Here is a 13,544-nt window from a genome sequence, read left to right as displayed (position 1 = left end):
TAGAAAGTAGGGAGGTTTTTCATAGTTTCTTACTGATATTAGGAAGCAAAGACATTTCATTTTAGGTTCTTTACTTCATTTCAATAATTATATTCATCCTGTATTTCTGTATTTTTGGCCTTAAAAATGAATGTTCCTCAAAGAAAAAACAGAAAGATGTATATCATTAAAGTGTATATTTGCATTAAAGGAAGCAACTTTGTGTGCAAAAGGCTCAGGCTCAGGCCTACGATGGACACTCAGTAGACACTGCGTCAAGAATCGTCAAGGAGGACTTTTCAAAACCTCAGTAAAGTACCACAGTATGGAGCTACAGACAGAAATACCACTGAAAGCTTTTACGTGTCAGTAAAGAAGACTGATTTAACTTCTTCTAGGGATAGTCAACATCTCTGGGCTCGGAGAATCTGGGATGGGAGACCACACACAATAGTGTGGCCAGATGAATCAGCGTTTCATTTGGCACACAGTACGAAGGCGTGGCTAAGGAAGAGGAGGTATGGGTACTGGACGGACCCATTACAGAGTCTAAGAGGAGAAGCTTTACAAAAAAACAACTATAACCATAAGTAATCCCAGTAAACATAAAATTTTTCCTATTCCACACCATTCCAATAATGTCTTATTTGCGGCATAACATAAACTAAGAATCTATTTGTCAATTTTCTTTACCTTCTGGAAAACATTTTGCCGCTGTTTTCTTAGGACGGAGTCTGAAAATGATGTTGCTTATGTAATAAGAACACATGGAAGTGGTTACAAGATTCATAAGATCAGGAGATAAAAATAAATCCCACGATAAAAATGCACCCATTAAGATTTCCCATCATAGCTTGTTTGCACAATCAATTTCCTGACTGGCTTTTGAAAATCATACACAAGTATGAACAGAATATGTTTTATTGTTACTTTTAACAGGCATAACAAGCCTGACAGGTCAACTGCAACGTCAAGTAGATAACCCTCCTTTCTTGTATTGCACAGCAACTTTTTATTTCAACGAGCCTGTCACGCTGCCCCAAAAGGGTGGGATTTGGATTTTAGGGCAGGTTTGAAAAATATCCTAAAACAACCACTTTTGGTTACAAGCAGCAACGGCACCATCCAAAACAGTACACTAAATTAAGCCCTTCTGAGAAAAATGTATTTGTGTCTTCTCCCTCCGCTTGTTTAGAGCCATTTGGCTTGAAGTAAACACAGGCCGCGAGACTTTCCACCATATTTCTCTCAACCAGCTATTTTCATTTACATCAAAGGGCTCGGAGTGCAGAAGTGCACACTCTGGCACGAGACTGGTACACAAAACCTCAACAAGCTTCTGTAGCGATGCAGTAAACCCGGCCAGAGCGATATGAGCATGGCACATCAAACTGAGGCAAACACTGAAACGGGCTGGGGCAAACAAAGGTAGAGGAGAAGAAAGAGGCCAGGAAAAACAGAGAGACTTCAAAAGGGAAGAGAAGAACAGGATGCATCCACTTTTGGTTCATCGTCGCCTTGTTTTCCCATTTTTGCTGATTTTTTCCAGCTTGAGAGCCCAAGGACACTAAATCCCCCAAACTGTTGCCAGACACTAGTCTGACACTAAATCTGCAACTACATTTACAAAGTGAGTTTGATCTTATGACACATGAACTAAAACTAAAACGTGATGTAATAGTGTGATAACCAAATGCATCTATTTGTTTATGCACACCAAGTATCTCTCTGATGCAGGGCAGGCAGAGTATTTTTATCAGAAGTATTTTATCAAGGCGAATGTGAGCATTGGTAAGGTCACTGGGACGTCTTCAATGACAGCAGTGCTGATCAATTTTCTGAGGAGTGCATGAAATAACAGAATCAGGATGCAGCCTGACAAGGACAGAGAGTAACAATCATAACAGACCCACGGGGAGACAGCGAGGAAGCTGCACACATCTGCTGGTGAAACACAAACCAGACCTCGATTGTGATCCTCCTGTGTACAAATGACAAATGTTTGGGACAGCATGTGGGCACATCTGGTGCAGATAACACACCGCAGAGGTCACACTGGCAGCATAAGCTTTGTTTTTTAGAAGAGATGGCCTGAGCTGGTAGGACTGCAGCAGAGAGTGGGACTACACTTCCCATAATTCCCCTGCAAAAGAGGAGCCAAGAGAAAGCCTGCGCAAGAAAAGTGGACGGATCAATTCCTGTGAGTGGATTAGGAATTACACTTTTTTTTATAGTTTTCAGGTAAAACATATAATAAAAATAAATTAATTCATTAACAGAAGGAAACATTTATACGTCACTTTCCTCTCCTCAGGATGGCCATACCTCCTTCTGGATGAAGACAGAGTCTATGAAACTACCGGCAGCAAGTTGAGAAGATGAGCGCATCGCTCCTTAAAGTAGCTACATTGGATGTTGTACTTCAAAATGATGAAAATATATATAGATAATATACATATGGGGTTTATATTTTTGTTTACCTTCCCAAAAGGGGAAAGAGAAATGAGAAATATGTGGCTTCAGGCCCTCTGCTGAAAGCCAGCTGTGATATTCACTTCACCACAGGTGAGTCAATAATGAAAATTAATTAATTAAAAGTTAAAGTCGTATTATTGAAAAATGACATTGCTTGATAGGTTCTAGTTAGCAGACAACATAAATATCAAATAGTTAGTTTCTGACCAGTATAAATTCACAGTGGTCAGAAACCTAAAACAACTCTGAACTTAAAGAAAAGAAAAGAAAAAAAAGTGACCAGTAAAGATTCATGTAATCATACATGTTGGTGGTCTTATTTTGACACCTTTATATCAGCAAAAGTTGCATTTACCACTAGTCAAATTCAACTGATCATTTCCATCCAAAACGGTGAAAATATTCAATATGTTGTTCTCATCTGGATCAAGAGGATGAGGAATAACTCTAATCGATCATTTTCGGGATTCCAACAGTTCATTGGCTAATGATCAATTGCCAAAAATAATCAAATCAAACTTAAAACCATAAAGTTAAAAGTTTCTTTTCTTGATTACGGTAATTTATTTGTGTGATCTGAAATTATGACTAAATATGATTAATTGCACAGTTCTAGCAGAAGGAAAAAAAACCTTCAATTAATAAACATTTCTGCGATGAAACCTCTGATACCGCCGGGATGCGTATTCTTAGCAGCAACCCTGACCGCGTACTGTAGATGTGCTGATATCTGTATGCTGAGCATAGAACGAGGTCAGACTCTGGTTACTGTGTGAGCAGCCTTTAGAAAAGATGTCACGCTCACACGGAAGTGTTAGCATTTGACACGTGGCGCTTCGGTTGGGCCTTCGTCCCACCCTAAACAACCAATCAAATCTCTGCATTTTCCATACTTTGAAAATGTTGTGCCTTTATTTACGATGTCATCGGCTAGCACTTGCTGCCTAGCCGCAACTTGATTGGCTGACGCTCGCTTCTATAGCCAAAATTTAAAAGCGGCTCCAACTTTTGACGAATTCAATTCGGCACTGATTGATGTCGCCCGTATCCAATGCTTCCATCACAAACGTGTGAGCGTTCGTTTAAAAAAAACACCCTCCCCGCTCAACCGAGACGGCGGCCACCGGCTATGAAACTGATCGTTGATATGGTTGATACCAATAAATCCTCAAGCTTCTCATTTGAAGCAAAGAGAAGCTTGGGCTGCTTCCACTTCAGCCTCATGATGTCACATCCTGCCTGGCAAGGAGCATCTTCCTGCTCTTTACCCCCCATCCCCACCCCCCCACCCCCCCACCGCCAGCCTCATCATCCCTCATAAAACCACAACAAAGGCCAAGCAACACAGTTAACCAACACAGCCTTGTAAAACACACATAGGCACACACACGAACGCAAACGCAGGGTAACGCACTCGCATTCCAGAGCAGGGTGCTCTAACACACCCTCCAGAGCGCCGGCCTTTGATGTGAGTGTGGGAAAGCTCAGGGGAATGGTCTTAGTTTGGGGGAGGAGGGAGAGGAAAACTGAGGGTGGGGGCAGGTGATCTGTGTGTGTGTGTGTGTGTGTGTGTGTGGGGGGGGGGGTTGCTCAAGCTGACCCCATGGAGCACAGACAGGTCAGTATGTTTAAACATGGGATGGAGACGCGCAGACACTCGCATCCCCGCAGAAAACATGCTAATTAGACGCTTGATACAGGAAAGGGTACGGTTAAGATCGACTGATTCGCTGCTAAAAACAGAAGACAAAGAAACACCCACAATGGGCGCGCACCGACAGACTACGCCAGAAAGCGGCCGACAGGAGAGAGGGAAGGTGACATCGTAAAGCCGGTGCAGCCTTGAACGGCTAAATAATTAAAAACTGAGTTATTTGATTGCGTGGCACGCGGTTCAAACAAACGAGCCCAAATTACCCGGCAGAACTGATACGACTAATTATCTTTAAACTACAAAAGCCTACTTTCTTGTGCTGGGTTTGCCTTAAGGTAGAGAAAGAAGCACAAGAAGATGCCAGGAGGGAAAAGAAGTGAGCAAAGTCTAAAAGTTCATATGAAAGACTCTCTTCTTCACGTCTCTGCCTTGCCAGAGCATCCATGTGTGTTTATGTGCATGTTTGCATCCAAGCACGGCACCACAGCAACTAAAAAGAGCTCACTTCATATAAAGTCTGCTGCCCTGAGATCTCTGTAAAGTCACGCACACACACTTGCACCCTAGAACGCTTTAATACAAACACGCAAGCTGGCACGCAAATGTGTGAAAAAAAAAAACGGCAAGCCCTGAGGTCTCAGAAATCACAGCAAGCCCGTCAAAGGAGCGCCTCAGTTCGTCTTCAGAATGAAACCCGGTGACCTCCTCCAGAGACAGATAGAGGAAAAGAGCAGTTTGTTTATGTGCCTGTGCATGTGCATGTGCATGAGTCCTCGTTCATAATATCTGCATTCAAATGTGACCCAAAGCCACCGACCTTCCAACCAAGTAACTGTAACTGTAGAACCCGAAAAAGCAAACACAGTCACACTGCGTCCCTCAATGCTAAATATTGCAGGCGAGTGCACACATGCAACCGCACAAATAAACAGACGACCACAAAAACCTCAACTGCGTCAGGGCTGTATCTTTGCAGATCAGTGTCTGGTGTGCCTCTAATGTATTGACTGTATGCATCACGCAGTTTACGCCGCGACTTCCTCCGTCTTTTAACCTTCTTTCCACGAGTCACTTGGCCATATCTGGGATCTTATCCATAAGTCGTATCTGCACATCCTAACATCTGTCCATCCTGTCTCTATCTCTGTCCTTGCGTCTGCCTGCAGCAGTCCTTGGACTTCAGGAAAAAACTGAATTACAGGCAAAGTAAAAGAAGGCGGGCCGTTATTTGTTGCGACACATAGTGCTGCGTTGGTGGGGGTTTTTACAAAGGGGGGGTGGAGGGGGGGGTCACTGTCTGAGCCTAAACTGCTTTCTCTCAACTCAGAGAGAGAAGAAAGAAAGAGAAAAGACAGAGACCAACAGAGGGAAAGAGATTTTGAAGAAAACAAAGAAGTCCTTTCAAAGTTCTTGAATAACAGCTTGCACTCTCTGACATCATCAAAGTGAGACAATTCCAGAGGAGCTGGGGGAAATCCCATTTCACTGCCACCTCATTCGTCTTTAATAGCGTCTAAGTGGCTTACATTTCCAGTCTTCTCATGTACTGGCTGCCCACTCTGAGAGAATCTGTCACTATTCTTCCAACTAGTTTTTAATTTGGAGATCACACCCTCTGAAAACAGCCCACCACTTTCCTTTTACTCAGCCTTACTCGTGCTTCACTGACTTCTCTCCTGAGAGACTACAAGTTAAGGAGAGCTCTAGAGTCTGGGGATGTTTAGCAGAAGTACGAACACTTTAAGACTTCACAGCTGACTGAGCAGAAATCAGATGTTTTTATCCACATTTGTAGAATCCACGGACACTCCTGTCTGACTTCATCTGGCAAACTATGCATCACCATAGAAAACAAGAGAGGGCTCAATGCCCATCCGTGATGCATCCCCACTTCCACCTGAAACCCTCCTGTCATCCCTACTACACACCTCACTGCTGGCTTCCAGGGAGAAGCCAAAAGAGTAAAAGACTGTTATGTGTTCATAGAGTTGATAAGATGGGCTCAAATGGGCTGTTTTTGTTGCTGCTGTTGTTTTTTAAATAAATAAACACAAAACACTATTAGTACAACAATGGATGATGATAATAATGAAATGGTTGCCTCATTGTTTGTGGATTGAAAGAGTCTTTTTTTAAGTCTCTCCAGTGGTGATGTCCCACCTATGGAAACATTATCAGTAACCCTGTAATGCCAGATGTATCATATTTGATACAAGATTTTCTGGGACCTCTGAACCACCCCCCATAATCAAAACAAACAAAAAAAAGTTTTATTAAAAAAAAAGTATAATTAAAGTAATAATTATTTAGAAACCATTAAATACAAAAGTGGAAGTGTTTTTCGTTTAATTATATAATTAACACTTCACATAAAAAAGGGTTATTTTTGGTGGTGTTTTATTTCATAAGTCATGCATTAATGGGTTAACTTAAATTATGAACAAAAGTTTTAAAAAAAAGAACTGCAGAGTTGGGTGTCTGACGTAACTGGCACTGTAAAATGCCTTTAAAAAAGAAGAAGGAAAAAAAAAAGGCTCAGCCTCAACTCGTTGTTTGGTCTAAAGTCTAAAAATATGTCATTCGGTGAAGCACTCAGATCTCCAGGGTGGTGTTACACCCAAATCAGAGCCGAATTACCCTGCCGTCCCATATTTATGTCCATCTATGCCCTCCACCCTCCACTTCAAATCAGCCTGCATTTGGAAGTGGGGAGTTCAGTTTATTTTCCTCTTTTTCTTTCTTTCTTTCTTTCTTTCTTTCTTTCTTTCTTTCTTTCTTTCTTTCTTTCTTTCTTTCTTTCTTTCTTTCTTTCTTTCTTTCTTTCTTTCTTTCTTTCTTTCTTTCTTTCTTTCTTTCTTATTAACCACGAAATGCATCTAGAGATATACTGAAAAAAGAAATGATCTAGTAACGGTCTACACATGAGTAAATCTGGCTTCTTATTGGAAATCCTATCTATTTTTTTTTGTTATTATGTGCATCACCTGAAGTCACTTTTGAAAAAGTTGACTCTTAACTCTTAACCCTAAAGAATGTTAAAAAAACAATCACAAAACGTCCACCGGTGTTGACAAGACTTTAAGGAGTTCCCACATGTAATTGAGTGATGTTCTAACTGACCAGTAAGTTACATTACTTTAGTGTTCCTATCTGTGCTCAAAAACTATCCTCTCTTATAGCTTAATAACATCTTGCAGGGAGCTTATTCATTGCCGTTTCGTCCAATTTCCCAAGGCCAAGCTTAGAAAAGACACGACTGCAGAGGAGACGTGTGGATAGGGGTGCAGTCGACTGGTTCTTTAAAAGCAGCTCCATATGTGCTGCTTTAACCAAAGCTTGCAACAGTTGTTGCATTAAAAACCTCAAAAAGTGTTATCTCATTAAAAAATGATGTAACATTATGGTAACCACTTACACAAGTTCTGCGTTCTGCGTCTTCTATTTGAATTTAAATGAATGTAAAGTGATTGCTAGAAGGTAAAAGAAATAATTTTATTCGTTGAAAACGCTGGAATTTTCCTTTTAGGAAGAGTAAAGCTTTTGTTTTTGAGTTTATAACCATTCTAGACAGATTAAACAGAATAGAAATATGAATATTACTAAAATGATACGATGCATTGAAAGTCCACAAAATTTCTGATAAGCTTGTGCAGAGAGCAAAGTATTAACATGACAGACTGTCAGTGAGTCCTGACCAGGCAGCATGTTGATATAATCAGAAAACACTGACCCTGGATGCATTGCAGCGAGCCGTCCTCCGCCCGGATGGTGAACGTCTCCCCTGGGTTCACCTGCACCAGAATCACCTGTGTCAACACACACACACAAAGCACTCTTAGAGAGAACCGATTGGGCTAATGGGGAAAGAAGAATATATTAATGATAACAATGAGGGGGGGAAAAACAATCATGAACATATATCCATATTCAACAACCTCAAAACAGGGCAAACTCTCTGCTGGGCAGCGTGTCATCTTGCAGGGGTGACATAACAACAATCGTATCTCAGAGTACGATGTATGCAGAAAGTCCTCGTACAGTACGTGAAGGAGGTGTCAAACAATCTAACGTGAGACACAGCTGCTGTCTCACACACATGGTTTTGATAAGAGTCTTTCTCTGTAAGCTGCGCTGGAGGGAAGAAAGCCAGCACAACCGAATACAACACACACAGATGCACAGAAGGACATATATCACATTCAGAAACAGTGACAGGTGACCGCACACAAATCAACCTGAAAAACATGACACGGCTTTCCTTCCCGAGTGTTTTTTGCTGAATAAGCCTGATGGGAGCATGCATGCACCCTACCGTCATATTCTCAGCGTAGAGATTGTTGAGAGTGTACACGTGGCTGCAGACATGAAACAGGTGACCCTCCATTGCACACACGCACACGTGTATTCATACACACATGCATGAACACACAAGCACGGCTCTGTCTACGCTCTACAGGTGTGTCGTTTCAGAAGTCTCATATCCTGCGTTCCTCCTGTAGTCTCTGCATCTTCTCCCATCTCAACGCTAACCTGCTGCTCTCCCTCAATCACACACACACACACTCACACACACACACACACACGGACACACACACACACACACACACACACACACTTCCTGCTCTGTCTGCTGCAGCGGCTGTTGTTGCTATGGGAACCCCAGCATAGTACAGGGCGACTTAAAGACTGAGAAAAAGCCCGGAGTGTGTGCCTGTCCCTGGCTACACATGCTTAGGTCATGTGTAAAGCTTCTTTGGAACTTGTTCAGAAGTTGTAATTACTCAGGCTGTGCCGAATCGTCCGTTTATTATTTGACTAAATCAAAAAAATGTATGCTAAAAACAGAAGAAAAAAAATTAATCTGCAATTTTGGCTCGAATTAGATTTTGACCCATCACTAACTTTCAGCCATGACTAAGAAGAGAGTGTGGGAACAATTTCATATTGAACGTGAACAGGACAGAGAGAGATGACTAGGGAGGGACAGAACAGAATGTACTTCTGGGGGGGGGGGGCTTAGCATCTTTCAGAGTTTGGAGCAAGATGTTGCATATTTTCTACAAATCTGGGGTGGATAAAGCAATTCTCTCTGCAGTCCTCTGTTGAAGAAGCAGCATCAAAGCTAATGGTTTGAAGAAACTGAAGAAAAGCTCAGAAAGGACGCTTGCTCTGCGCTGGGCATGACTCTAGAACCCATACGGCCGAATGTAGACAGAAGAATATTGCACAAGTTGTTGAACAAAACATACAACATTGCTCATCCTCTACGCTGGTGTTTCTCAAATGGGGGTTCTCATATCCGGAACCTGTTAACCACCTGCTCTTGTGAAAACTGAAGATATTGAGCCACGGTAGGAGTCCCTGAGTCATAGCTCAGCAGGGAAGCTGAAAACATGTAGCAACAGGTGCCAAAAATAGGTAAAACCACCTGCATGTAGAAACAGATGTTTTAAAGGGATCTATGTCCCTCAAACCACAGACGGCCTCAAAAGTACTCAAATCACACACACTGCCTACAGCTAAATGAACTGATACATATAATTGAGAAGGACAAATGAACCATCAACAAATCTTTTACGTTATATAGAAATGAAAAAAATATCATTTAAATTAACTTTCACCAGGAAAGAGTTTTGTGGAATAGGTGCATGTGGTAAATAAATTTAACTGAACCTCAGTTGGGACAATTTTGATCATGTGCCCCTGCCAGGAGTCAAACCAGGAACCTTGGAAGCAAACCTTCAGGTACCTGCAAAGCTAACTTAAATTGCTGGCTGGCTGGATGGCTGGATGGTAGGGCTGGGCGATATATCGAGATTTTAATATATATCGATATATTTTCAAACGCGATATGGTACGAGACAATATCGTTTATATCGATTTAATTTTTTTTTTTTTTTTTTTTTTTATGATTTTGATATAGCTTATTTTGTTAACAAATTGACTTGAATGTTTTATTTGAGATTTGCACAAATGTTTTGTTATTTGCACAACTGTCAACCTCAGTGGAAAAGTCTGCCTGTTACTGTCTACATTGTATTAATTGCAGTGTATTTTAATTTAATTGTTATGCAGGAAAGGGATATTTGTTTTATTTTATTCAAGAAGCATTTTTATTCTATATATGCAGGCAGTTTATTTTTATTTCATTTGTTTTATACATCTTGATATTGTGCAGACCTCTGTAAATATATTTACCTGTGTGACATTTGGTACAACATTGTATTAAAACTGACTGTTTTTTTAAGGGTTTGCCTCAGAAAAAAATGAAGCTAACAGAGATGCTATGCTATAATGCTTTGGGGGAAACCCCAATTATGGCACAAAAAAAATATCGATATATATCGAGTATCGCACATTCAGCTAGAAAATATCGAGATATGACTTTTGGTCCATATCGCCCAGCCCTACTGGATGGCTGAATGGCTGGAGTGTCTTCAATGTCCTGAGCTCAGCTGCAATAAGGACCAATTCATTCCTGCCTGAATCCACTTCAGAGGATTAATAATGTATTACTGAATTCAGCACAAACTGGCACTGAGCCATGTGACCCAGAGAGAAATGATGTCTTTGCTGCAGAATAATCTGCTGCTTCAACACAAAAGGAGAAGATGATCAGCACTTTCTAGCTAAACTTCTCAGGAGATGGAACAGTAAACAACGTTTTGGACTGTTTGGTTGTGTTGGTTTTTTTTGGACAAGCTTTTTGGCACAAAAGTTCTTTGATTAAAGATAAAAGCATGGAGACCGTAACCTTTTCTGATGACAATTCAATCGGGAATATGTCAGACTGATGCTAACCAAAGGCCGCCGTCTGGGTTACGCAACACTGCCGGCAGTGAAAATGAATGGGACCTTTGCTTCCTGAAAACAGCTTTTGCCACAAACAGAATCAATTCTGTTCTTTGTTACAGGAGGAAACGATACATCTCCACTGCAATATGATTATTTTCACTGAAGAAAAAGGGAATAGGAAGTAGTTCTTAAAATTAATGTGGGATTAAAATTCCAAGCTCAAAAATTTGAAACCCTCTTTCTTTTCTTTTTTTTTAATAACAAGGAACTAAAGATTCAATTTCATTCAACTTGACTGGCGTGGTGGTGACTGGTGTGTGAGATGATACTTTATGTAAGATGATACTCTGCTCAGATCCGACTGTACGCACGTGTATCTGTGACTGTATCTTCGGTTGTGCCTATCAAAGCAACAGTCACAGTTAAGCAGCTGCGGCCAGGTAAACACGGATATTAGGGGGAAAGCTGATAGACATGCGAGCAGACAAAACACATAAGCATGAACTCAGACTCAACACAGACACTAGTGTTCCCACGCATAGGCTCAAAGACTGGGAGAAACACACACACACACACACACATACAAACACACACACACACACACACACAAACACACAAACACATAAACGGACTATGACAGACCAAGAAACAAACAAATATACCCGAATGCTGAGTCAAATCTGTATAATCATCGGTCTACATCCCTGAATCCACATTGGGAATCATGTTTAAACTGCAGGGTGTTTTGATAAAAAGAGCTCCCTAACTGCTGTGTACTAGAGCCAAATCCCTCCATAACTGTTATGTGTCGCAGCCATAACACTCCCACCATGCTTCCTCCGGGCTGCGAGGCAGCAGGCCAGGAACGATGCACGAACAGCGTGCTTTCTCATCCAAAAAAATGTGTCTGGAACAAAACAATTAAACCCAAGTCGACTGATTGTGATGCTTTCAATTGTGCTGATCCTTGCCTTTCGTGTCGTTTTGAACTTTGAAGTTGATCTGACTGGATCTTCAGGTCTCAATTAGGGCTGGGCGATATATCGAGATTTTAATATATATCGATATATTTTCAAACGCAATATGGTACGAAACAATATCGTTTATATCAATTTAAAAAAAAAAATATATATATATATTTTATTTTTTTTACATTTTTTTTTTATGATTTTGATATAGCTTATTTTGTGACAAATTGACTTGAATGTTTTATTTGAGATTTGCACAAATGTTTTGTTATTTGCACAACTGTCAACCTCAGTGGAAAAGTCTGCCTGTTACTGTCTACATTGTATTAATTGCACAGTGTATTTTAATTTAATTGTTATGCAGGAAAGGGATATTTGTTTTATTTTATTCAAGAAACATTTTTATTCTATATATGCAGGCAGTTTATTTATATTTCATTTGTTTTATACATTTTGATATTGTGCAGACCTCTGTTAATAAAGGTACCTGTGTGAGATTTGGCACGAGGCATTGTATTAAAACTGACTGTTTTTTTAAGGGTTTGGCTCGGAAAAAAATGAAGCTAACAAAGATGCTATGCTATAATGCTTTGGGGGAAACCCCAATTATGGCACAGAAAAAATATTGAGATATATATTGAGTATCGCCATTTAGCTAGAAAATATCGAGATATGACTTTTGGTCCATATCGCCCAGCCCTAGTCTCAATGGAAAACCATCAGAGAAGCAACGACAATGGAGGATCCATCAGTGGAGCCAGTCAGACAGTTACACTGCTTTAATGTATCACGGATCTTTCTAGGGACTCATTCTTATTTGTTAATGACTTATTCTTTACTGTAAGTGCCTGGCAGTTTTTAATTCCCTGTTGCAACAAACCCATGAAATTCGTGATGAAATGACAACAAAGGGAAGCGCCTGCAGGACAACTTGATGTTTATTACAGCGTGAAGCAGAGTTGTGTGTATGCCAGCGCGGGAATGTTGAAAAAAAAAGAGAGGGGGGGCACCTTTGAAGCCGAATAACAGATGAGCAAGCCTGCATTTCCTTGTGTGTGATAAAAGACATTTACCTGCTGGGCTGCGTCACCATTAACCATGTGAGGCATGAGAGGGACCTCCCCGTTCAGGAGGGGGGGCGGAGCCAAGTCCAGTGGAATCTGGTCTGTCATCATCATTGTGACGTACATTCATGGAGAAATTGACTGAACTGCCCTACCTGGGAGAGAAAAGAGAGAGAGAGAGAAGCAGGAGATTGTTATTATCCTGATATATATATACTCTTGATTGTACAGGTAAATGTGGGAAGCAGGTGGAAACCGCGGGAATGGTAAAAGAGATGCATAATCGTGCAATGTTTTTTTTCCGGTCATGATGTTATGCAAAGCTTTCCATTGTGATCAACAGATTTGCCGATTGTACAGCCTGTGACGTGAAAACAACTGGATCAAAAACCAAAACCTTTGGGAACAACAAGAGCATCACCATCTGCTCTAAAATCAGCATCCTCTCTTATCTTTTACTCCGAGGCAAAAAGATGAGCGATAACAGGGAAAGTGTGCCAAGGAAAAGGACAAAATGGTTGAGGACGTGTAATCTCCTTGATCTGATGTACCATACTGTTGCACCGTGATTCCTCTAACAAAATTGATGATTTATTATAGTTCTAAGGA

The 13,544-nt window shown here is 40.9% G+C and overlaps 1 protein-coding gene across 2 annotated transcripts in view; it reads right to left on the bottom strand.

Moving 5' to 3' along the window:
* fndc3ba (fibronectin type III domain containing 3Ba) overlaps positions 1–13,544 on the bottom strand; it is a 121,941-nt gene that overhangs the window by 82,839 nt on the left and 25,558 nt on the right. For both annotated transcript variants that reach the window (XM_061742875.1, XM_061742874.1), the window contains exons 2-3: positions 12,945–13,090; positions 7,839–7,914 (exon numbers count right to left, since the gene is read on the bottom strand). In XM_061742875.1, coding sequence (XP_061598859.1) covers positions 7,839–7,914; positions 12,945–13,061 — 193 coding nt within the window. In that variant the 5' untranslated portion in view covers positions 13,062–13,090. The remainder of the gene's footprint in view (positions 1–7,838; positions 7,915–12,944; positions 13,091–13,544) is intronic.

This window comes from Cololabis saira, chromosome 16 (genome assembly GCF_033807715.1).
Source record: "Cololabis saira isolate AMF1-May2022 chromosome 16, fColSai1.1, whole genome shotgun sequence".
Lineage (NCBI taxonomy): Eukaryota > Metazoa > Chordata > Actinopteri > Beloniformes > Belonidae > Cololabis > Cololabis saira.
This window is presented reverse-complemented; position numbering and strand designations above follow the sequence as displayed.